General features: G+C 41.7%; 1 protein-coding gene across 1 annotated transcript in view; it reads left to right on the forward strand.

Moving 5' to 3' along the window:
• KMT2E (lysine methyltransferase 2E) overlaps positions 1-15202 on the forward strand; it is a 310078-nt gene extending 294876 nt beyond the window's left edge. Inside the window, 3 exon segments of the mRNA XM_030216423.1 lie at positions 9534-9566; positions 9569-9630; positions 13024-15202. Coding sequence (XP_030072283.1) covers positions 9534-9566; positions 9569-9630; positions 13024-14460 — 1532 coding nt within the window. The 3' untranslated portion in view covers positions 14461-15202.
• The last annotated feature ends 11190 nt before the right edge of the window (positions 15203-26392 follow it).

Below are 26392 nucleotides of genomic sequence, written 5' to 3' on the forward strand. Positions count from 1 at the left end.
TCATTCTGCTTAAGTGAACGTAGGTTTTGTGTTGTACAAGGACTAGAGAGATCAGAGGTTATAAATTTAACAGTGGGTGTTCCTCAAGGGTCTGCTCTTTCATCAATTTTATTTAATATTTTTCTTCTTCCATAATGAGCCCTTCTCAAGGGTTTGGCCCTTCATTACAGGATTTACAGAGACATTCAATTCTTTTTTTAAATTAATAACTCAGTGATTGAAAGTATTCGTTTGTCTCTATTTGAAAACTATAAAACAGTTAATGAGAGCAAATTGCTTTAGTTTAAATATGTCTGGCCCAAATTATCTGATGTCCAGTTTTCCATTGGTTGATGCCCGGTCTTTTTATGTTGATAAAGTTGAAATTATGTTTAGCAAAATGATCCGTTCTCTGGGTGTCGTCATTGATTCCTCATTATTTATTTATTTATTTGTTGCATTTGTATCCCACATTTTCCCACCTATTTGCAGGCTCAATGTGGCTTACATAATACCTTGATGGCGATCGCCAATTCCAGTATGAGAAATACAGAGTGGTAATTGCATTAAGGATCAATAAGTGATAGAGTACATTGGGTATGAAATACAGAGTGGTACTTGCATTAAGGATCAATAAGTGATAGGGTACGTATTTAAAGTGTTTTTCATACATCAATTGAAGCCATTAATCATGAAGCCATAGGTAAGGTGATAGCAGTCTTTTTGAAATTGAAGCTTATTAGACAGCCGAGAGATTATTGTCTTCAGAAAATTTTTGTCTGGTTATTCAATGCATAATAATGCCTCATTTTGATTATTTCTAGGTTTGACAAATATGCTTTGAAATCCTTACAGATTGCACAGAATGCGGTAGCTCACATTCTGCTAGGTCTGAGACGATTTGATCATATCTCTTCCACGCTTTTTCACTTGCATTGGCTCCCAGATGATTATAGGATTAAATACAAAATTTTGTTGCTAGTTTTTAAAGTAATGAATAACAAGTTTCCACAGTCATTGCATCTAATTTACATTGCATCAGCCTTCCAGGTCCTTCAGATCTGCATCTTGTAACTTTTTAGGGGTTCTTTCATTTAAACTGTTACCTTGATGATATAGGAACTAGATTTTTTATATTGCAGGACCGAGGCTCGAAATTCTTTACCTTTTAGATGGTTGAGGGCGATTGAAGAATTTGAATGAGTTCAAAAGTCTGACTGTGCTGTTTCAGCAGGCTGTAATACCTCTATAGGATAATGACTATTGATTAGCACTATTGCTCATTGAAGAACTGTTATATTGTTTTTATGTACATTTGTTTTTGTGTGTGAGGTTTATGTACAATTTGAAAATGTCTCTTGTTCCCTGCTCAGAATTGTAAATGATGCAGGTTAAATTTTATAAATAAATCAATTTCGTTGTCCTGGATTTCAATCACATTGTAGTCCCATGTCTCCTGACACAGTATCCTCCCAGCCTGTCAGTTAAGTTCATTGGGTCTTTACCTCTACTCTCACGCTGATGTTGGTGATACAGCTTATAGGCACCGGTTGCTTGCTGATACAGAATACTGAGCATTCCAGGTTGCACAATGCCTTAAGGGTTGAAGTACTTGAGCGTTTTTTCTGTCTCCTTCCACTGGTAGGATGGACTTAACCCATTAGTCTGGAGTGGGGACTAAAGGAAAGAAAATTATCAGATAAGACCTAATTTTTACCTTTAACATTCTGCTATTTAATTATTTAACTTTACCTAGGATTTATATTCCGCTCACACCTACTAAGGTTCAAATTGGATTACAGTGGAAGAGGGCTAGTGACGACAACTGAGAACAAGATGCATAATAAACAAAGATTAACATTGTACTCTATTACTGAGAAAACGTGTCAGTACCTAGCTTAACACAGTAATAAGATCTACTATAGTACAGCTAAAAACATGATAAATATAATAAAAATAAAAACTTATATATAAATTCATACTTCTTGAATACAATAGTTTTTTATAGCCTTGCAAAATCAAGCATAACAAGTAATAACAAGATCTGGCAATGAATTCCAGATCTTGGCAGTTTAATAATTATACATCTACATGACAAATTTAACCAAAATAAAGCACCAAACTGCAGTATTCATAACATTAAAAGTAAACATTCTTTCCTCTTGATCTCGGAAGTTTTAGCAACACTTTCACTTTTAAATCATAAATCGTCTTTACTACCCCAGGGGGCCACTCTGAGCAGGATTTTGTCAACACTTAGTAGGCTGCCTCAACTTAGGGTCCATCCTGGTTACTGTTAGAAGCAAATGCTGGTTTGGCCAAAATCCAGAACCCTCCATTCTGGACTTTTCTGTTAGGAAATTTTCCAAACCTTTTTTAAATCCTGCTAAGCTAACTGCTTTTACCACATTCTCTGGCAAACAAATTCCAGAGTTTAATTACACATTGAGTGAAGAGATTTTCTCCGGTTTGTTTCAAATTTTTAGTACTTAGTAGCTTCGTTGCATGCCCTCTAGTCCTTAGTATTTTTGGAAAGAGTAAACAAGTAATTCACATCTATTTGTTCTACTCAACTCAGTATCTTATGACCTCTATTGTATCTCCTCTCAGCTGTCTCTTTCCAAGCCAAAGAGTCCTAACTGCTTTAGCCTTTCCTCATAGTGAAGTCTCTCATCCCTGTTATCATTTTATCGCCCTTCTCTGTACCTTTTCTAATTTCGCTATATCTTTTTTGAAATGCAGTGACCAGAATTCTCATTTTTGTTTTCATTCCTTTCATAATAATTGCTATTTTAGCTTCCACTGCACACTGAACAAAGGGTTTTAATGTATCATGAGTGATGACACCTAGATCCTTTTCCTGTGTGGTAACTTCTAATGAGGAGCTTGCATCATGTAGCTAGTTTGGGTTCCTCTCCGCATTCATCCTATAAGTACAATAAGTATTTACCCATACTGGGACAGAACCAAAGGTCCATGCAAGCCCCAGCACCTGGTCTCCAACAGTGGCCAATTCAGGCACCAAATACCTGGCAAGATCCCAAGAAAAGTGCAAACACATTTTATGCTGCTTTTATCCCAGAAATATTTTCCCTAAGTCCAATTTAATAATGGTCTATGGGCATTTCCTTTAGGAAGCCGTCCAAACTTTTTAAAAACTCTGCTAATGCTAATCGCCCTTTACCAAATTCTTGGCAACGAATTCCAGAGTTGAATTACACGTTTGAGTGAAGAAAAATTTTCTCTGACTCGTTTTAAATTTACTACTTATAGCTTCATCGCATGCCCCCCCCTTCGTCCTAGTAATTTTTGGAAAGCGTAAACAGACGCTTCATGTCTACCCGTTCAGCTCCACTCATTATTTTATAGACCTCTATCATATCTCCCCTCAGCTTTCTTTTCTCCAAGCTGAAGAGCCCCAGTTCGCTTTAGCTTTCTTCATAGGAAAGTCATCCCATCCCCTTTATCATTTTCATCGCCCGTCTCTGCACCTCTTCTAATTCCACTATATCTTTTTCGAGAGATGCGGCAACCAGAATTGAACACAATAATCAAGGTGCAGTCACGCCATGGAAGCGATTTCAAAGGCATTATAACTCCCCCATTTTTGTTTTCCATTCCTGTTCCTAATAATACCTAACATTCTATTTGCTTTCTTAGCCACCGCAGCACACTGACAGAATGTTTTCAACAAATCATCAACGACGACACCTAGATCCCTTTCTTGGTCGGTGACTCTTAATGTGGAACCTTGCATGACGTAGCTATAATTCGGATTCTTCTTTCCAACATGCATCACTTTGCACTTGCTCACATTAAATGTCGTCTGCCATTTTAGACGCCCAGTCTCGTAAGGTCCTCTTGTAGTTTTTCACAATCCTCCCACGATTTAACTACTTTGAATAACTTTATGTATTCAGCAAATTTAATTACCTCACTAGTTACTCCCACCTCTAGGTCATTTATAAATATGTTAAAAAGCAGCGGTCCTAGCACAGACCACTGGGGAACCCCACTAACTACCCTTCTCCATTTAGAATACTGACCATTTAACCCCTACTTTCTGTTTTCTATCTTTTAACCAGTTTTTAATCCACAATAGGACACCACCTCCTATCCCATGACTCTCCAGTTTCCTCTGGAGTCTTTCATGAGGTACTTTGTCAAACGCCTTCTGAAAATCCCAGATTCACAATATCAGCCGGCTCACCTTTATTCATGTTTGTTCACGCCTTCAAAGAATATAATAGATTTGGTGAGGCAAGATTTCCACTTCACCTAATCCATGTTGTCTTTGTCTCATTCACCATCCATGCTCCTTGAATATCCTCTGTAATTTTGTTCTTTATAATAGTCTCTACCATTTTGCCTGGCACCGACGTCGGACTCACAGGTCTATAATTTCCCGGATCTCCCCTGGAACCCTTTTTCAAAATCGTCGTTACATTGGCCACCCTCCAATCTTCTGGTACCATGCTCAACTTTAAGGATAAATTACATATTACTAAAATTAGTTCTGCAAGTTCATTTTTCAGTTCTATCATACTCTGGGATGAATACCATCCGGTCCAAGAGATTTACTACTCTTCAATTTGTCAAATGCCCACCATTACATCCTCTAGGTCTATAGAGATTTCATTCAGTTTCTCCGATTCGTCAGTTTTGAATACCATTTCTGGCACCAGTATCTCTCCCAAATCTTCCTCAGTGAAGACCAAAGCAAAGAATTCATTTAATCTCACCGCTATGGCTTCGGCTTCCCTGATTGCCCCTTTTACTCCTCGATCATCCAGCGGTCCACACGGATTCTTTTGCCGGCTTCTAGCTTTTAATATACCTAAAAAATTTTTTACTATGTTTTTGCCTCCAACACAATCTTTTTTTTTCAAAGTCCTTCTTAGCCTTCCTTATCAGCGCTTTGCATTTGACTTGACATTCCTATGCTGTTTCTTATTATTTTCAGTCGGTTCCTTCTTCCATTTTCTGAAGGATTTTCTTGTAGCTGTAATAGCTTCCTTTTGCCTCATTTTTAAACCATGCCGGCTGTCGTTTGGTCTTCCATCCTCCTTTTTTAAAACAAGGAATAATTTGGCCTGGGCTTCCAAGATGGTGTTTTTGAACAGCATCCACGCCTGATGTAAATTTTTGACCCTCGAAGCCACTCTGTTTTTTGGGGTTTTTTTTTTCACTGTTCTCATTTTATCATAGTCTCCGTTTTTTAAACTTAAACGCTAACTTATTGGATATCCTATGTATACTTAATTCAATGCTAATATCAATTTGATCATATTATGATCACTTTTATCAAGCGGGCCCCAGCACCATTACCTCCTGCACCAGATCATGCGTTCTACTAAGGACTGGGTCTAGAATTTTTTTCTCTTCTCTCGTCTTGCTCCTGTACCAGCTGCTCCATAAAGCAGTCCTTGATTTCGTTAAGGAATTTTACCTCCCTAGCATGCCCCGATGTTACATTTACCCAGTTAATATCGGGGGTAATTGAAATCTCCATTATTATTGTGTTGCCCAGTTTGTTTGCTTCTCTAATTTCCTTTAACATTTCTACAATCCGTCTGTTCATCCTGGCCAGGCAGACGGTAGTACACTCCTATCACTATCCTTTTCCCCTTTACACATGGAATTTCAATCCATAGGGATTCCCAAGATGTTTTGTTGTCTGTAGAATTTTCAGTCTATTTGATTCAAGGCTCTCCTTAACGTACAATGCTACCCCTCCACCAATTCGATCCACCCTATCACTACGATATTATTTGTACCCTGTTATGACAGTGTCCCACTGGTATCCTCCTTCCACCAGGTCTCAGAAATGCCTATTATATCTAATTTTTCATTTAGTGCAATATATTCTAACTTTCCCATCTTATTTCTTAGGCTCCTGGCATTCGCATATAGACATTTCAAACTGTTGTTGTTCCTATTTACATCATTCTCAGTACTTGACAGTATAATTTGCAATCTTTTGTCTGATTTTTATTTTTATTTAAGGACACCTGATCTACTACAGTCTCTTTCGTAACCTTACTATCGGATACCCTATCTTCCCTGTTTTGGTGATATCTTTGAAAGATACCTTATCCTGAACCATGCGCTTTTGAGCGACTGTCGGCCTTCCCCCAGTTTCTAGTTTAAAAGCTGATCACTTTGCACTTGTTCACATTAAACGTCATTTGCCGTTTGGATGCCCAGTCTCGTAAGGTCCTCTTGCAATTTTTCACTATCCTCTTGCGATTTAACAACTTTGAATAACTTTGTGGCATCACAAATGTAATTACCTCACTAGTTATTCCCATCTCTAGATCATTTATAAATATGCTAAAAGCAGCAGTCCCAGCACAGATTCTTGGGGAGCCCCACTATCTACCCTTCTCCATTGAGAATACTGACCTTTTAATCCTACTCTGTTTTCTATCTTTTAACCAGCTCTTAACCACAATAGGACATTACCTCCTATTCCATGACTTTCTAATTTCCTCAGGAGTCTTTCATGAGGTATTTTGTCAAATGCCTTTTGAAAATCCAGATGCACAATATTGATGGTCTCACCCCTACCATTTTGCCTGGCACCGACGTCAGACTCACCTGTCTATAATTTTCCAGATCACCTCTGGAACTCTTTAAATAAAAAAAAAAAAAATTGGCGTTACATTGGCCAGCCCCCAATCTTCTGGTACCATGCTGGATTTTAAAGATAAATTACTTATTCCTAACAATAGCTATGCATGTTCATTTTTCAATTCTGGCCGTACTCTGGGATGTATACTATCTGGTCCAGGCGATTTGCTACTCTTTAGTTTGTCAAATTGCCCCATTACATCTTCCAGGTTTATTTGTTTGTTTCTCTGACTCATCAGCATTGAAAACCATTTATGGCACTGGATCTCCCCCACATCTTCCTCAGTGACCTTGAGCCATTTTCAGGACTCTGTGGTAGTGAGGAAGTAGCTAAACTAAAGTTAGACAAAGTGATAGAACTGGACAGGATACATCTGTGGATACTGAAGGAATCTTTGATGAAATTCTGATGGCTTCACTGCTTCCTGAGTTAGGAGTGGTTCTGGAGGACTGGAGCACATCAGATGTGTCCCTTCTGCACAAAAGTGGAAGCAAGGAGGAGGGTGAGAACTACAGGCCAGTTAATCTGATCTCTTGTGATGAGTAAAACAGGATAGTGTGGTTTCTTGAATCCATTGGATTGCAGGGCCTGAGGAATCTGGTTTTACTAGAGTCAGAGTAAGAATTGGATCAAGTGAGAGCACTACTTAGATTTCAGTGAAGACTTTGACATAGTTCCACATAGGCAACTCATAAATAAACTGAGCACCCTCAGTGTGGGCCCCAAAGTGACTGGATTAGAAATTGGTTGAGTGGAAGACGACAAAGGGTAATGGTAAATGGAGTCAACCCTAAGGAAGCGAGTGTTACAAGTCTGTACCCAGCTTTTGATTAGTAGCCTGGGGTTGGAGGAGAAGACCACTGTTTCTCAAAGAGGCGTGGCGCTGCATAACAGACCACTGCCTTCAAAATTTTGGAGCAGAGGTGTTCACAGGATAAATCCCTCCTCTCAGTACCCTTCTCCGCCACCGCCAACTCCAGGCTCCGCTCATTCTGCCTCTGCTCACCCTATGTTTTGGAACAACCTTCCTGAACCCTTACGCCAAGCCCCCTCCCTGCCCGTCTTCAAGTCTTTGCTTAAAGCCCACCTCTTTAATGCTGCGTTCGGCACCTAACCCTTACCGTTCAGTGAATCCAGACTGCCCCAATTTGACTGCCCCTATCGGGACCGACCGTTCACTTGTCTATTAGATTGTAAGCTCTTTGAGCAGGGACTGTCTCTCTTTGTTAAATTGTACAGCGCTGCGTAACCCTAGTAGCGCTCTAGAAATGTTAAGTAGTAGTAGTAGTACACGTGAGCTGAGAACTTGAACTGGGTTCAATTCTGACTACAACTCCTTTTGAAGCTGGGCAATTCACTTAACCCTTTGTTGCCCCAGGTACAAAAAACTGAGACAGAGAAAAGTGCCTGCATATCATTAATGTAAACTGATTTTGGTTGCATCACAGAAAGGCGGTATATCAAATCCATGGCCTTTTACTCTGTACCCAGGGATACAAGCTCAGTTTTGCACGTTTCTCTCTCTAGCCATCGTCACCAGTGCCCATTTCAGAGCATCCTGACCACAACAAAGATGTCTATATCCACATTCTAATCCCCCCCCAAATCCTCAGATTTACATTTGGAAGTCATCACTACACTACCAGGTGCTTTCCTTTAGCTTGTCTCCAATACCTTGTCTTCACCAAATGCCTAGCAGTGGCCATAGCTCATCTGTGGATGCAGGACTCTTGTTCCCTTATTTTGACAATATCCTCATTTCAGCACCAACTCCGCAACTTGCTTAGGAGTAGAGCCTAACTGAACCAAGGATCTTTGGTTTCTGCAGAAACCGAATCTCTAACCAAAATTGGCAGCTGTGTTTCAGTAGAAACCCCAGCTAAAAATTAAACTGGCCCCAAACTCCCACCCCGGCAACAGCCCCTTCCTAGAGGTCTACTGTGACAGACTCGGTGGCTAGTAGGAGCAGGAGCAATCCTCACTCACTCCTGCCTAAGCCTGCTTCTGCTTCAAAATGTCTTCCAGGACATCCAGCAGCAGTGTTTATGCTGTTTCCTTTCCTTTTATTTTAACAGAGGTCATTCTGGCTCCTTTAGTCTCTTTCACCTCTTGCATTGGGAATCGCCAAAGAGAAACCTTGGAGGAGTATGCAGATGGGATTTAACTTCCTTAGCACCTGGGAAGTGGCTGAAAGGAGTGAGGACTTTCATCTGCTCAGGACCAAGCAGATCTTGGTGGATTAGGGTGTCATCATGGAGAAAACTGGAAGAAATATGGAGCTGTAGCAGCATAGTAACATAGTAGATGACAGCAGAAAAAGACCTGCATGGTCCATCCAGTCTGCCCAACAAGATAAACTCATATGTGCTACTTTTTGTGTATACCTTACCTTGATTTGTATCTGCCATTGTCAGGGCACAGACCGTATAAGTCTGCCCAGCACTAGCCCCGCCTCCCCCCACCGGCTCTACTACTACTCAACATTTCCAAAGCGCTACCAGACTCACGCAGCGCTATACTGCCACCCAATCTTAGCTAAGCTTCTGAGGATCCCTTCTTTCCGAACAGGATTCCTTTATGTTTATCCCACGCATGTTTGAATTCGGTTACAGTTTTCTAGATTTAATATAAATTATAAAAACAAGGCCTTTCTATTAATAGCAAAGCTAGATAAATATATGTGAAATATTTTTGACAGTAAAAATCAGGTGTGTTCAGTCACTTATGAATGCCAGAGTTATTAAAAAGAAACCAAGGACAGGTCTTACGGCTTTTTGTGGTTTAATGGACCTTGATTAGTATGTGTGTGTTTAAATTTTTAAATTTCTGAAATCTTTAATAGTTAAAAGCATAATGTTCTTAGTAGGAACTGTGGAAGCCACATTACCCTGAATTTATAGTGCCATTTTTCTTTTTGTAGAGCCTTATTCTGAAAACATGGAGCCCTCAAGCACAAGGAATGTCTGTCCCCAGATGTTTCTCAGAAAGCATGTAAAAGTCCTTCAAAACTGAGCAAGGTAATGTATAAACTATTTTTTTTAAACTCTGTATTGAAAACAAAAACCCACCAGGCATACAGAACAAAAGGCTGACATAGTACTTAGTATTACTTTTGCATACAATGCTATTTAATAGTTTCGTACAACCAATTCCCCCCCCCCCCCCCGATACTCTCCTCCCATAACCTCTCCCCAAATCCCACAATAATTACTTCACTCTAAGAGGGTAAGCAGTGACAATTTCATGTACAGCTGTTATGAAATATTCAATACCAGACTGTATATGGCTCTAAGTACAAACCGTAGGACACTTAAGCAAGATGCCAAATGCTCAGAACTGGAGCCTCATCTTGCTCTTTGCTTTGTTACCATCAGAGCATGAGGGGCAGTACACCATTAAATCAGCGAGAATGGCAAGTATCGGTCTAATTGACCAAAATAGACTTCTTGCTGTTAAGAAAGCCCTCAAGAAGTGTCACTGCTTATTACTCTGATTTCCAGCAGCATATCAAATAGAAGAGGACTCCACCCTCATTGAAGCGGTAGTAGAGACCTGCATGGGAACAGGGTTGCGGGATTCCTGCGGGGACAGAAGCAGTTGTGCGGGGACTCCCGTGGGGACGGAAGCAGTTCCTACAGGGTTCCCATGGGACGGAAGCAGTTCCTGTGAGGTTCCCATGGGGACGGAAGCAGTTCTTGTGGAAGTGTATGCTGCACTTGCGGCAGCCTCTCACCTACCAAGTTCGTTAAATGTTGTCTCCTCCTCTTTGCTTAACAGCACAGATGTGGAAAGTCTCCATTAAGGAGGTGGTAGAGATACAAATGGTGATGAAATTCAAAAAGGCATGGGATGAACACAGAGGAACTCAAATTAGAAAACGGAAGTTATAACAAACCTAAACTTAAATGGCTGCTTGTGTGTGGATGTGTCAAGTGACACTTAAATGGTGACTCTGGCTGTGATGAACTAGGGCCGATACCAGGAAACCTGTACGGTCTGTGTCTCATTTATGGCAATCTGGTTTAGGATGGGCTGGAAAGGGTTTAGACAGCAACTTTAGTGGCTGGAACATGAGGATAGTGCTGGACAAACTTTTACGGTTTGTTTCCTGCAAATGGGAAGATGAATAGGCTGGAGTGGGCTTTGATGGCAACTCCAGCAGTTGGAACATAAGGATAGGGTTGAGCGGACTTCTATGGTCTATGTCCTAGAAACACCACAGAAAGACCATAATCAGGTATATAATATCACATTCATTGTTGATTTAATCATGAATTGATAACGACTATTGGGCAGACTGGATGGACCATTCCGGTTTTTATCTGCTGTCATTTACTGTTACTATTAATCCTCTCTGCTCCCGGGCTGATGTGCAGACCTCAGCTCTGACATAAGCACGAGCTTCAGATGTCACCTGACCTACTGGCGTGTGTGTGGCAGTCTCAGCACACAGTGCCAGTGAATCAAAGAAAGTCTTACATGTGCACACCAGAGTGTTCCAACTTCCTTTCCTTCCTTGCCTGCAGTTCTGTGGCTCGAACCCTGAGAGAGCTAACAGGAATTTTTTTATGTAACATTAAATTCTTGCGGGACTGGATGAGGACAAGTTAAATTCTTGCGGGGATGGGTTAGATTCCCCACAGGGACGGGTTGGATTCCAGTGGGGATGAGACAGGTTGGATTTCTGTCCCCATGCAACTCTCTAAGTGGTAGCCCTGTTAGTGAAGATAAATAATGGAAAACCGCTGTCCAGAAACTGGAAGAGCAGGCAAAGACCAAAATTCATGGCTCAGTGAGCTCACTGTCCTTTTATACTTAAGAGCAGAATCACTGTTTCCACTCAGAAGGTGCAGGTTTATTTTCTGACCTGCTGTTATATGGTTCCAAGTTAAAAAAAAAAAAAAAAAAAGTGTTTCTTGTGATAATTAATGTGATAATAGTGACTGATATTAAAAGTCCATCAATTTAATCTCTTCAAGATATGCAAAGCCAACAGTGCAAGTCTTCAAACTCTCAGGCTTTCATGATATAAAACTTAAATCATGCATTTATCTTTGAAATAATGCAATGGAGCCTGTTTCATCCTCCTTATTGGGCTTCTTCAGGGGTTAGATTATTTTCCAATATTCATCCACTTATATGCATTCAGCTTGCAAAAAGTTCACATAACATTCATCTAAAAAGTATAATTATTCAAGCTGTGTAAATGTTCTATACCAAAAACATTCTTATAATTCATCTTATTGTCGTTCGTGCTGGAGCCACCTCTTTGCACGAACTCTCTGGATTTCACAGAGTAACACATGTGAAATACAGACACCATGATAACCATCAATGATGACATCCTGCATACATTTAAACATCTGAGGAACATGGATTGTAGTTTGCTTTGGAGTCTTGTGCATTTGCTGTCTAGAACAGAGGTGGGCAACTTCGGTACTCATGGGTTTCAAGATTCCCTCAATGAATATGCATGAGATCTATTCGCATGCCTCCATTGCATTAATGTGTGTATTGGGAGGATTGCTGCTAGTCAAGAAATGCACAAGGTAGCTTAAATATCCACTTGACACACCATTTCCCTCTATATATCCCATGAATTAGATTTCTTAGCATCTGCTACCCCTTTAACTGCAGTGCTGTTTATTATATTTTCAGTAAAATAAATCTTGTTTAAAGAGAATTGCAGACAAGGTTATAAAAAAAACAAATTCAAACAAAATGAATATAGAAATCTATATAAGTAGAATATTATTTAGAAAGAGATTATTCTGCACAATCCTGCTGTCAGTACTTGATCGTTTCCATACCAATACTGTAGATATGAACATAAGGGAGTGTGTCTGCTCTGTAAAGGTTACAGCTCAGCAAGAAACACTGGTAAAATCAACAATGCTATGAATTAAGAGAGCCAGGTTCAAGATCTAAAGTAACATCACAGTTTTAGTTGGGATTGAAAGTAGCCAGAGAGAGAGACCAAAGATGTCAGCTCATCAAGGTTATTCTAAGCGTACGATTCAGTATAGTGAATAAAACCAAAGGGTCCTTTTACTAAGTTGTGTTATCCAAGTGTGCAGTAAATGCTAAGAAGCCTATTTTATATCTATGGGCTTCTTAGCATTTAGCGCACCTTAGTAAAAGGAGTCCAGAGTCTCTAGTTATCAGTAAAGAAGAAGGGTACAGATAAGAGCACTTTCTTGATGAACAGTATTTTCCAGTGGCGCATGTGAAGCAAGGTAACAGAAAAAACTCTTGATGCTTTTAACACAGCAAAATTCACAGCATGGGTTGGTGGTAATGCTAAAACAGATTTAGAAATAAAGGCCAACGCAAGTGGAGAAGATTTTGAGAGGCAATTAAAAAATTAATTCTGCGTAATACATTCATTCGTCTCTTTTTTTTCACTGCAGCCTTGTTCACCAGTTCTTGCTCCTTCGCTTGGGAAAATGTCTACAAAATCAGATGTGCAGTTGGAGACTGAATTTAATGCAACAGAACCTGAGAATGCAAATAATTCAAAACTGGACATACAGCAAAAAGCAGCAACAAATAATGTCCAGACCCTTTCCAAATCTCATGTGTGTCAGTCACATTCACAGAAACTGCCTCATACACCTTTGAAGTTGCATTGTCCTGCTTCACCTCATCTGGAGCAACCTCCGAAGGCATCTACGCCTCATACACCTGTACAGCATGGTTATCTTTCACCAAAGCCTCACTCACAGCAGTTGGGATCTCCCTACAGGCCTCATCATCCATCATCACCTCAAGTTGGAACACCTCATAGAAATTTCTACCCAACCACACCTACTCTTCAACCTAGTACTCAGCAGCAGCCTACTGGGCAGTTATTTCCCCAAGTGACTTCAGGACAGTCTTCAGCATCTTACAGTCAATTTAACCAACAAAATTTAAACAGTAGTGCTCTTCCTCCTCCACCTCCACCACCTTCTACTACTTGTAGTTATTATCAAAACCAGCAGTCTTCTGGGAACTTTCAGAGTTATAGTCAGTTAAAAGGTAGCATACCCCAGCAAACTGTGTTTACATCTGGACCAAATCAAGCACTTCCTGGCACTACAGTTCAGCCAGCAGTTCCTGGACATCATGTAACAGCAGGGCATTACTTGGCTTCTCAGACTCCCAGTATGCACCTTCCATCTTCAACATCTGTGGCTCCTCCTCCTCCACCCCCACCACCCCCACCTGCTCCAGGATCCCATCAACAGCATGCTGTAGTGCATATAACAGGCCCTGTTCATGCTGTACCAGTAACCCTTGCATCTCATATTCATACTCAGAGTACTGGACACCATTTACCACCACCACCTCCACCACCACCTGGACCCATACCTCTACATCCCCATCATCATCCTACAACTGGACACCCAGGTCTGCAAGCTCAACACCAGCACGTAGTAAATACAGCTCCACCTCCGCCAGCTTCAACTGTTTTAGGTTCTAGTCACCATCCAGCATCAACCCAAGGACTGCACCTCCCATCTCATCAAGGACCCCCTCTTTTCCCTTCAGGTGTTCATCAGGGTATAACTTCATACCCATCACAAGCCCCACATCATACTACCATAGGACCTGGGCCTCAACACCAGCCTGCTGGAACAGGACCCCATCACCCACTACCAGGCCAGGGTCCACATATCCAGCCTCAAGGACCAAACAGTATTCCTACAGCTACAGCATTCTGTCCCCATCCTGGGTCTGTAACCCTTCCACATGGGGTTCAAGGACCTCAGCAGGCATCATCAGTTCCTGGACAGATTTCAATTCATAGACCACAGGTGCCCCCAGCTTTCCAAAACAATTATCATAGTTCAGGATGGCATTAAAATAGCTCACTTGCACCTAAACATTTTTAAAAAGTGTAAAATAAACTGTATATTTTATATGTACCTGTTCCAGGTACTTTTTAAAGCTTGTACATGAAACTTTGTATAAAAGCAGACACCAGTGCTTTCATTGTATTTTTCTCCATTTTTGCTTTTTAAAAGTCCTGAAACTGTATGTACTGTTTAAGCCAGTATTAGTATTTAACTTTTATTTTGTAAGTGAACATTCCAGCAGTTTTTCTGGCAGTACAGTTAATACTGCAGAGTCTTCAAATTTTAGTGTCACAGTTAGAAATACATTTAGTGAATGTTTTCTGTTACTTTTTATACATATGTAATTAAAAGTACACAACTGAGCAATGGCACTAACAGGCTTTTCATTTTCTGTCAACAGTGCTTTGTGTGCATATAGATGAAAGGCAACGCAATACAGATTTTTATAGTTTTTTGGTGTGATACATTGCTTTTTTTGTTCTTTCAGTTATTTACAGAAGATGTAATTTAATGTATAGTTTCTATTGTCTTGTAAATACTGTATTTTGCGTGTAAAAATTGCATAATGCTTCCATCTCATTTGGTATAGCACTGTACATATGACAAGTTCCTTTTGCAGATATGTGTATGATCCTTGTGGAAGTAGTACAGTATATGGCCTTTAATTTTTTAAAAATATACTGTCACATTTGCAGCACTGGTTGGGCATTTTAATTCATGTTAATAAATCACAATTATGTCAGTTTTATCAATTGTTTGGCCTAAGGTTAAGTTTGCGCAAAAGAGAAAAAAATACTTTAGTTTTTGCAGTAGTATTTTGTTTGGAGTACTCTCATTCTAAGGATGCCATCTTTGCAGAAAAATGTGAATTCTTACCTATATTCTTTCATCCATATGCTTATTAGAGGCCAACTGAATTACAGTTTCAATTTTGGCTTCAGTGCCAAAACTGACAAAAAAAATTATGCACATTTTGACTTTGGAGAAATTAGCCTTTTAGATTTCTTCTAATCTGTTTATTTGCGGTGGTTGTCAAAATTGGCATACCCATCCTCACCCCCTTGGAACAGAAACTCACCTTGGCAATGGAGCAGCCGTTTACAGCCCTTCTCATTTGTGGTGGTTATTGAAACCACTCCTGTGGAAGAGGAGCTCATCCTCGCAGTCAAGTACCTTGCCCACTGCTAAAACTGGCTACAAAAGTCACCGTCCCATCATGCTTTGTGCTGTTACTGCTTTAAAGCATACAGTACTGGGGCTGCTGAGAAAATAAGTGCACCACTACCTCCCATCTTAGGCAAGCAGAGCCCTCCTAGCCCAACTCCCAGCAGCCAATACTCTAGTCCCAGATACTCAAGGCTTCAGCTTGCTCATTCTTTTGACTCCCAGACTGGAGTTGGAAGAAGGCTGCTGAGCTTGCAATCCTCGCAGGCAGTTGATGCTCAAGCAGCAATATAACTGTTCTACAGGGAGGAAGAAGAGCAGGTAAGAGAACACACAATAACAAACCTCTTACTAAAGAAAAATGCATTTTTGGAGGAAAAAAATTTAATTTGATTACAGAGAGAAACATTTTTTTTTTGGGGGGGGGGGGGGAAGGGAGGAAGAAAATTGTGTGAGTGAGCACAACTCTTCCAGCTGTTAATTCTTTAAGCAGAGCAGCGGTACTAATTGCAGAGGGAGAACCACAGGGAAGAGAAAATACTAATGTAAAACCTCTTGCTGAATAAAAATATATCCTTGGGAAAAAAACAAATCTGATTTAGAAGAGGGAGGGAAGGAGTGTAAAAATTCCATAGAGAAGCAATGTGGGGGGGGGGGGGGGCAGAGGGAGGAAGATATGTACATTTGTGAGCAGGCTGCATAGAGTGACCCTGGGGAAGAAAGGGCAAGAGATGGCTTGACCCAAGTGGGGGGGGGGGGGGGGGGGATGTGGAGGGATGCTGGACATGAGGGTGCTTGCAGGGAAAAAAAAGAGGCAGGATCCTGAGGAGGAGAGATGCTGTGTCAATGAAATGAGAAGTGGGGTGCAGACAGGAGAGGTGATTTGGAGAAGTGGAGGGAAAGGGAAGGCAGAAGACATGCTGGGCATGGAGGCAGCATAAGGATAGGGACAAAAAGGTTTAATGCTGGTATCTTCCCCCCAGGTGTACACAATCCCCAGTCACAATTTTCAAGCCCTCCACCCCATGACACACGCAACGTATCCACCTTTATCTAGACCCCCCCCCCCCCCCAAGGCATACACTACCCTATCCACCTTGCTTCGGCTTCCTTGGCAAGAAAATAGAAAAACCTTTTCACTAAATGCCTAGCACCTGCCTGGTTACCCTACAGCCACCTGAAGGGTCTGCCCAGCCTCGCCTGCACTTGGGCTCGTGATCTATACTAGCACCCTTCACCAACCTGCTAGTCTCCCACTCAGGTTATTCCCCCAGTGATTTCTAGGATAATGGGGCCCCACGTCCATTTTAATAATGGCTTATGGACTTTCAGGAAGCTAGCCAAACCTTTTTTAAACCCTGCTAATCTAACTGCTTTAACTACATCTTCAGGCAATGAATTCCAAAGTTTAATTACACATTGAATGAAGAAATATTTTCTCTGATTTGTTTTAAATTTACTACTTTGTAGCATCATTGCGTGCCCCCTAGTCCTAGTATTTTTGAAAAGAGTAAACAAGCGATTCACGTATACTCGTTGCACTCCACTCATTTTATATCTCCCCTCAGCCATTTTTCTCCAAACTGAAAAGCCCTAGCTGCTTGAGCCTTTCCTAATAGGGAAGTCGTCCCATCCCATTTATCATTCTTGGTGCCCTTTTCTGTACCTTTTGTAATTCCACTATATATTTTTTGAGATGCAGTACATCTCGCCTTCGTCGCTGTCATCATACCTCACCAACTCTTCTCCGTACTCTTTTGCTCCTCCTCTCTGCTGGAGACATCAATCCCAATCCTGGTCCTCCACATCAATTCTCATCCTATTTGTGCAGGTCACACCGTGATGTCTCCAATCTAATTTCTATTCCTCTCCTCCCCCCTTCTTGCCTGCCTTTCTCATGTGCTCTGTGGAATGCCTGTTCTGTGTGTAACAAACTTTCCTACATCCATGACCTGTTTATCTCTCATTCTCTCCATCTGCTTGCCCTAACTGAAACTTGGCTTTGCCCTGAAGACTCTGCTTCAGTCGCAGCCCCATGCCATGGAGGTTATCTTTTCTCCCATACTCCTCGGCCGGTTGGCCGTGGAGGTGGTGTCGGGATACTACTTTTGTGTGGGGAAATCTTGTCTGACCAATTTACTTCAGTTCTTTGACGGAGTAAACAAACGTGTACAAAGGGGAGCCGGTTGATATTGTGTATCTGGATTTTCAAAAGGCGTTCGACAAGGTACCTCATGAAAGGCTACAGAGGAAATTGGAGGGTCATGGGATAGGAGGAAATGTCCTATTGTGGATTAAAAACTGGGTGAAGGATAGAAAACAGAGAGTGGGGGTTAAATGGACAGTATTCACAATGGAGAAGGGTAGTCTGTGCTAGGACTGCTGCTTTTTAACATATTTATAAATGATTTAGAGATGGGAGTAACTAGCGAGGTAATTAAATTTGCTGATGACACAAAGTTATTCAAAGTCGTTAACTCGCGACAGGATTGTGAAAAATTACAGAAGGACCTTACGAGACTGGCCAGCTAAATGGCAGATGACATTTAATGTGAGCAAGTGCAAGGTGATGCATGTGGGAAAAAAGAACCCAAATTATAGCTACGTCATGCAAGGTTCCACGTTAGGAGTTACGGACCAAGAAAGGGATCTGGGTGTCATCATCGATAATACACTGAAACCTGCTCCGTGTGCTGCTGCGGCTAGGAAAGCGAATAGAATGTTGGGTATTAGGAAAGGTATGGAAAACAGGTGTGAGGATTTTATAATGCCGTTGTATCGCTCCGTGGTGCGACCGCACCTTGAGTACTGTATTCAATTCTGCTCGTCACATCTCAAGAAAGATATAGTAGAATTGGAAAAGGTGCAGCGAAGGGTGACTAAAATGATAGCAGGGATGGGACGACTTCCCTATGAAGAAAGACTAGGGAGGCTAGGGCTTTTCAGCTTGGAGAAGAGACAGCAGAAAGGAGACATGATAGAGGTATATAAAATATTGAGTGGAGTGGAACAGGTAGATGTGAAGCGTCTGTTCACGCTTTCCAAAAATACTAGGACTAGGGGGCATGTGATGAAACTACAGTGTAGTAAATTTAAAACAAATCGGAGAAAAGTTTTCTTCACCCAACGCATAATTAAACTCTGGAATTTGTTGCCGGAGAACGTGGTGAAAGTGGTTAGCTTAGCAGAGTTTAAAAAGGGGTTAGACGGTTTCCTAAAGGACAAGTCCATAAACCACTACTAAATGGACTTGGGAAAAATCCACAATTCCAGGAATAACGTATAGAATTTGGGAAGCTCGCCATGTGCCCTTGGCCTGGATTAGCCGCTGTTGTGGACAGGATGCTGGGCTCGGTGGACCTTTGGTCTTTTCCCAGTGTGGCATTACTTATGTACTTATGTATTATTAAATGGACTTGGGGGAAATCCACTATTTCTGGGATAAGCAGTATAGAATGTTTTGTACTTTTTTGGGATCTTGCCAGGTATTTGTGACCTGGATTGGCCACTGTTGGAAACAGGATGCTGGGCTTGATGGACCGTTGGTCGTTCCCAGTATGGCAATACTTATGTACTTTCACCCTCTTGTAGATTTCAACCTCTTCTTCCACCTCAGTCTCACTGCTTTTCTTCCTTCGAAGTCCACTCCATCCATCTATTCACTCCTCTGCCTCTCCGAATAGCAGTCATTTATCGACCTCCTGATAAGTCCCTTTCTCACTGACTTCGACGCCTGGCTTTTCTTCTTTCTTGAACCTTCATCTCCTTGGGGATTTTAACATTCATGTTAACGATCCCTCTGACTGATGCTTCTCGATTTCTTGCTTTAACATCCTCTTTCAATCTTCAACTGCTCCACTACCCCCACTCTCCAGAATGGCCACTGTCTTGATCTTATCCTCTTCTCAAACTGCTCACTCTCCGGCTTCTGTGCCTCAGCTCTTCCCCTCTCTGACCATCATCTGATAACTTTCACACTTAAACACCCTCTTCCCCAGTCCCATCCAATCTTAACCAATAGATTTAGAAATCTTCAGGCTGTTGACCCTTCTACTCTGTCCTCCAGTGTTTCAAATCTGTACCACTGTTATCCAAGTCTGTCAATGAGGCTGTCTCTTCCTATAATACTATTCTTGCCTCTGCTCTGGATACTCTTGTTCCTCCCATTCCCCGTCCTGTAAAGTGTACCAAACCCCAGCCTTGGCTGACCTGTAGAATTCTCTACCTGTGTTCCTGTGCTCGCTCTGCCGAACGCCTTTGGCTGAAATCCCGTGCCCATGCAGACTTCATACATTTCAAATTCTTGCTGACCTCCTTCCAGTTTGCTCTTTTACTTGCCAGACAGGATTATTACATCCAGTTGACAAATTCTCTTGCACCAAACCCTCAACGTCTCTTTGCCACACTGAACTCTCTCCTCAAAGTGCCTTCACCTCCAACTCCCTCTTCACTTTCTCCCCAGACTCTGGCTGAGTACTTTCATGATAAGGTTCACAAGATTAAACTTGAATTCTCAACCAGGTCACCTCCATCTCTCCTTCCCTTAGTCTATTCTCTCAACCCTCCAACCCCTGCCTCCTTTTCTTCCTTTTCTGAAATCACTGAAGAAACCACACATCATCTTTCCTCCTCGAAACTAACTACCTGTTCTCCGATCCTATTCCCACCCATCTACTTAACACTATCTCTCCTACTGTCATCCCTTTTATCTGCCTCCGATCCTATTCCCACCCATCTACTTAACACTATCTCTCCTACTGTCATCTCTTTTATCTGTCATCTTCAATCTTTCACTTTCCACTGCGGCTGTTCCTGATGCCTTCAAACATGTCATAGTCACACCACTCCTTAAAAAAAAAACCTTCATTGGACCCTACCTGTCCTTCCAACTATTGCCCCATCTCCCTCCTCCCTTTCCTATCCAAGATACTTGAATGTGCTGTTCACCGCCGTTGACTTCATTTCCTCTCAAGCTATTCTTGATCCACGTCAATCAGGCTTTCGCCCCCTTCATTCCACTGAAATAGCACTTGCCAAAGTGTCCAATGACCTGTTCCTGGCCAGATCCAAAGGCCTGTAGTCTATCCTCATCCTTCTCGATCTATCTGCTGCTTTTGACACTGTTGATCACATACTCCTTGATATGCTGTCCTCACTTGGATTTCAGGGCTCTGGTCTTTCCTGGTTTTCTTCTTATCTCTCCCATCGTACATTTAGTGTATACTCTGGTGGATCCTTCTTGACTTGTGTCCTACTGTCAGTTGGTGTACCTCAGGGATCTGTCCTGGGACCTCTTCTTATACTTCTTCCCTTGGTACTCTGATCTCATCCCATGGTTTTCAGTACCACCTTTATGCTGATGACTCCCAGATCTACCTCTCCACACCAGAAATCTCAGCAGGAATTCAGGCCAAAGTATTAGCCTGCCTGTCTGACATTGCCACCTGAATGTCTCACCGCCATCTGAAACTAAACATGACCAAGACTGAGCTTCTTATCTTTCTCCCTAAACCAACCTCTCCTCTTTCCCCCATTCTCTATTTCTGTGGATAACATGCTCATCCTCCGTCTCATCAGCTCGTAACCTTGGGGTCATCTTCGACTCTTCTCTCTCCTCCTCTTAACATATTCAGCAGTCGTTTCTTTCTCTACACAATCAGCAAAATTCACCCTTTTCTTTCTGAGTACACTACCAGAACCCTTATCCACGTTCTTATCTCTTGCTTAGACTATTGCAACTTGCTTCTCACAGGTCTCCCACTTAGCCATCTCTCTCCTCTTCAATCTGTTCAAAATTCTGCTGCATGACTTTTATTCCGCCAGTGTCGCTATGCTCATATTAGCCCTCTCCTCAAGTCACCACTGGCTCCCTATCCATTTCCATATACAGTTCAAACTCCTCTTATTGATTGATAAGTGCATTCACGTTGCAGTTCCTCAGTACCTCTCCACTGTCATCTGTCCCTACACTCCTTCCTGGGAACTCCGTTCACTGGGTAAATCTCTCTTATGTGCACCCTTCTCCTCCACTGCTAACTCCAGACTCCGTTCCTTTTATCTTGCTGCACCATATGCCTGGAATAAACTTCCTGAGTTGGTCCGTCAAGCCCCATCTCTGGCCGTCTTCAAACCTAGGCTAAAAGCCCACCTTTTTGATGCTGCTTTTAACTCCTAACCCTTACTCGGTCAGTAACCTTATTTTATCATCCCCACCAGTAATTCCCTTATCTCTTATTTGTCCTAATTAGATTGTAAGCTCTGTCAAGCAGGGACTGTCTCTTCATGTTCAAGTGTATACAGGGCTGCGTACATCTAGTAGCGCTATAGAAATGATATTAGTAGTAGTAGTAAAATTGCATACAATCTGCGAGATACGGTTGTACCGTGGAGTGATCCAAAGGCATAAGATCCTCATTTTTGTTTTCATGTCTTTCCTAATATTACATAACATTCTAGTTGCTTTATTTACCGCCACCGCACATGGAGCAGAGGGTTTCAATGTATCATCAACAAAGACACCTAGATCCCTCTTGGTCAGTAACTCCTAATGTGGAACCTTACATTATATATCTATAGTTTGAGTTTCCTCCTTCCTATGTGCATCACTTTGCACTTGCTTATATTAAACGCCATCTGCCATTTTTGATGACCAGTCTCCCAGGTTGTAAGGTCCTCTTGTAATTTTTTGCAATCTTCTTGCAATTTAACAACTTAGAGTAATGGTAAATTTGTTTTCTATCCCGCTATTACCTTGCAGTTCTAAGCGGGTTACAACTTTTAAGAAGCCAGTTTTATTTATTTATTTATTTATTTAACTAGGAAGGTAAGACATAATAAATTTAGTAATTAAAAAGAAAAATAGTAAATCAGTGGTTAGCGTGGGATACATATTTCTAAAATGAAAGTTTTAAAATTTTCCTAAAAAGAATATAGGATGGAGAATATTTAAATATAGGTGAAATCATAGTCCATGCTCTTGCTGCTTGAAATGCCAGCCCTAATTCAAAGAAAAGTAATTTCTTTTTACCTTTTGATGATGAAAACGAGTAACCTACAGTACCAGTACATCTTGTTCTCAAAGCATAAATTAATATAAAATGTGGATATAGATAGTCTGGTATCAAGCCATATAAAAGTTTAAAGAGAAATCATGCCAGTTTGAAATAAATTCTAACCTCAATAGGCGACCAGTGTAATGATAAAGTGATCCTATCACATTTAGACAGTCTGAAAATCATTCAAACTGCTGTATTCTGTATCGTTTGCAGTCTCCTCACCAAACTTTTACTACATCCTAAATATACCAGATTACAATATCCCAATTGAGAAACTAAGCGCATATGAACCAGTATTCTAAAATTATCTTTTTCAAAATAATTTTGCATGCAGCTCAATTTTTTCATCAGGAAAAAACATTTCCTTGTTAATGAGACCTGTTTTTCCATGGTTAAAGCACTATCAATAAACACTCTAACAATTTAATGACTAGAAAATTCAAAAGAATATTTTCTGGATACATGTCAAAACAAATAAACTTTATTTTCTCAGTGTTCAATTTTAACTTATGATCAAACATCTAATTATTTATTAATGACATGCATTGTTGAATTAGAATAGAATCTATTACAGAAATAGAATCAAAAGGTATCAAAACTGAGCTACCGTCTGCATCAATATAGTGAACAAATTTCTTGTTATATAACAACAAACCTAAAGGTCATAAGATAATATTGAAAAACAGTGGAGACCCCTGAGGGACTCCACAGTTATTACTCCAGGATGAAGATAGGCTGTCTTTTGTTATGACTGTGTAAGAGTGACTCAAACAAAATCTTAAACCAATTCTGTACTTTTCCAACAATTCCAATATTTTCAAGTAACTGCAGCAGAATTTCATAGCCCACTAGGTCAAATGCCACCAAAAGATCGAATTGCAACAATACTGCACACTTTCCTTCACTCTGCAGACCTCTGACTTTATCAGTCATTGAACCCATACTGTTTCTGTACTATGAACAGATTGAAATTCTGATTAAGAACATAAAATAGAATTATTTTCTAGGTAATGTGTTAATTGTTGATGAGCAAGACCATCAGTTTAGCAAAGAAAGGAATTCAGGCTACAGGCCTGTAATTCGAGCTATTGCTAGCAGACAATTTTGAGTCAGTAGTGGAGAAATAATTATTTGACAATGTTTTGGGAAAAATGCCTAGGGACAAATGTTCTTGAATCCAGTCATATAAACCTAATTGAAAGAAAGGTGGTGCTGCTTTTATTAAATAAGGATGACAACTATCCAAAGGACAATAGGAAGCATTATATTTATGATACACACTAATAAAATTGTTCCAATTTATAGGAAGAAAATCACTTCAAATTCTATCACTTGGAATCCCTTCAGAAATAATAAGGGATCATCCTGTAATTCAAATTTTTGGCTGGAAAATCCTATTTGTAAATTTTTGACCTTATTTTGAAAATAGCTAATTGGTTTGGAGATGGCAATAACTCATTTTGAAAAGGTACCTTAATTAGAGAATTATCTGAAATAATTGCCTTGTATTAGGATGTTCTTTACCAATTAGATTTGAGTCTTTCATAAGGTACTTTTGTTCAAATGCCTTTTGAAAATCCAGATATACAATATCGATTAGCTCATCTTTAGCCACATTTGTTTACCCCTTCAAAGAAATGTAGTCGATTGGTGAGGCAAGATTTCCCTTCACTAAATCCATATTGGCTTTTTCTTATTAATCCATGCTTTTGAATATGCTCAGTAATTTTGGCTTCAGCGGCCACCCAGGTTGACTCCCCGTCGATGTCGTTGGAGGGAGCTTCCTCGCCGCCGCCAAGGGAGTCGGCCTCTCAATGACACCGTCGGGGACAGAGTTCCTCGCAGTTGAGGCGGGCCCGGTTATGGACAGCTGTTCAAGAGCTTTTGTCCGATACTGAGCCGGAGGACTCGTGGGAGGAGGAAGAGGATCCCAGGTATTTCTCATCCGAGGAGTCTTGTGGTCTTCCTTCTGACCCCACTCCCTCACCTGAAAGAGAGCTTTCTCCACCGGAGAGCCTTTCTTTTGCCTCCTTTGTCCAGGAAATGTCTGTGGGCATTCCCTTCCCGGTGGTTACTAAGGATGAGCCTAGGACTGAGATGCTCGAGGTCCTCGACTATCCTTCGCCGCCTAAGGAGTCATCCATTGCTCCTTTGCATAATGTCCTGAAGAATTAATTAGGATCTGGATGAAACCCTTAACTAATCCCACCATTCCCAAGGTTGAGTCCCAGTATCAGGTCCACAGCGAACCTGAGTTGATGAGGACCCATTTACCTCTCGACTCCATGGTTGTGGATTCTGCTCTCAAGAGAGCCAAGAGTTCTAGGGATTTTGCCTTGGGTGCCCCTGGGGCGGGAATTTAGAACTTTCGATTCTTTTGGAAGGAAGGCCTACCAGTCCTCTATGCTCGTGTCCAAGATCCAGTCGTTCCAGCTCTACACAAGCATCCATATGCGGAACAATGTGAAGCAACTGGCGGACCTGGTGGATAAGCTCCCTGTGAAGCAAGCCAAGCCTTTTCAAGAGGTGGTCAGGCAGCTGAAGGCATGTTGTAAATTCCTGTCCAGGGGTGCTTATGACACTTGATGTTACAGCCAGGTCCACTGCGCAAGGTATAGTGATGCACAGACTCTCATGGCTGCGTGCCTCTGACCTGGACAATAGGACCCAGCAGCGGCTTGCGGATGTTCCTTGCCGGGGGATAACATTTTTGGTGAGAAGGTCGAGCAGGTTGGAAAACAGCTCAACCAGCGGGTGACTGCCCTCAATAATCTCTCCCACCGGGCACCTTCAGCATCTACCTCAACTGGTAGACGTTTTTTCCGGGGAAGGAGGAGTGCTTCCTATTCTTACAATAAGCATAGTAGGTACACTCCACCTTCTCAGGCTCAGCCCCAGCGCGCTCGTTCGCGTCAACAGTGTACGCCCAGGCAGGCCCCTGCAGCTCCCCAGCAAAAGCAAGGGACCGGCTTTTGACTGGCTCCAGCTGAGCATAGCCACCATAAATGTACCTGTGCCGGACGACTTGCCAGTCGGAGGGAGGTTAACATTTTTTCACCAAAGGTGGCCTCTCATAACCTCCAACCGGTGGGTTCTCCAAATAGTCCGGTTAGGATACACCCTAAATTTGATTTCTACACCTCCAAATTGCCCACCAGGAGCTCAGTCCTTCAGCTTCCAGCACAGGCAGGTACTTGCAGAGGAACTCTCCGCCCTTCTCAGCGCCAATGCGGTCGAGCCCGTTCCACCCGGGCAAGAGGGGCTGGGATTCTATTTCCGGTACTTCCTTGTGCAAAACAGGGGGGATGCGTCCCATCCTAGACCTAAGGGCCCTGAACAAATTCCTGGTCTGAGAAAAGTTCAGGATGCTTTCCCTGGGCACCCTTCTTCCCATGATTCAGAAAAACGACTGGCTATGCTCTCTGGACTTATAGGATGCTTATACACACATCCCGATCCTGCCAGCTCACAGGCAGTATCTTCGATTCCGTCTGAGAACACAGCACTTCCAGTATTGTGTGCTGCCTTTTGGTCTGACCTCGGGTCTTTACAAAGTGCCTGGAAGTGGTCGCAGCGTCGGTACGCAGACTGGGGGTGCATGTCTTCCCTTATCTCGACGATTGGCTGGTGAAGAGCACCTCAGAGGCAGGAGCTCTACAGTCCATGCAGATGACTATTCAGCTGCTGGAGCTACTAGGGTTTGTTTTAAACTACCCAAA

The sequence above is a fragment of the Microcaecilia unicolor genome, chromosome 10 (genome assembly GCF_901765095.1).
Source record: "Microcaecilia unicolor chromosome 10, aMicUni1.1, whole genome shotgun sequence".
NCBI classification, from domain to species: domain Eukaryota; kingdom Metazoa; phylum Chordata; class Amphibia; order Gymnophiona; family Siphonopidae; genus Microcaecilia; species Microcaecilia unicolor.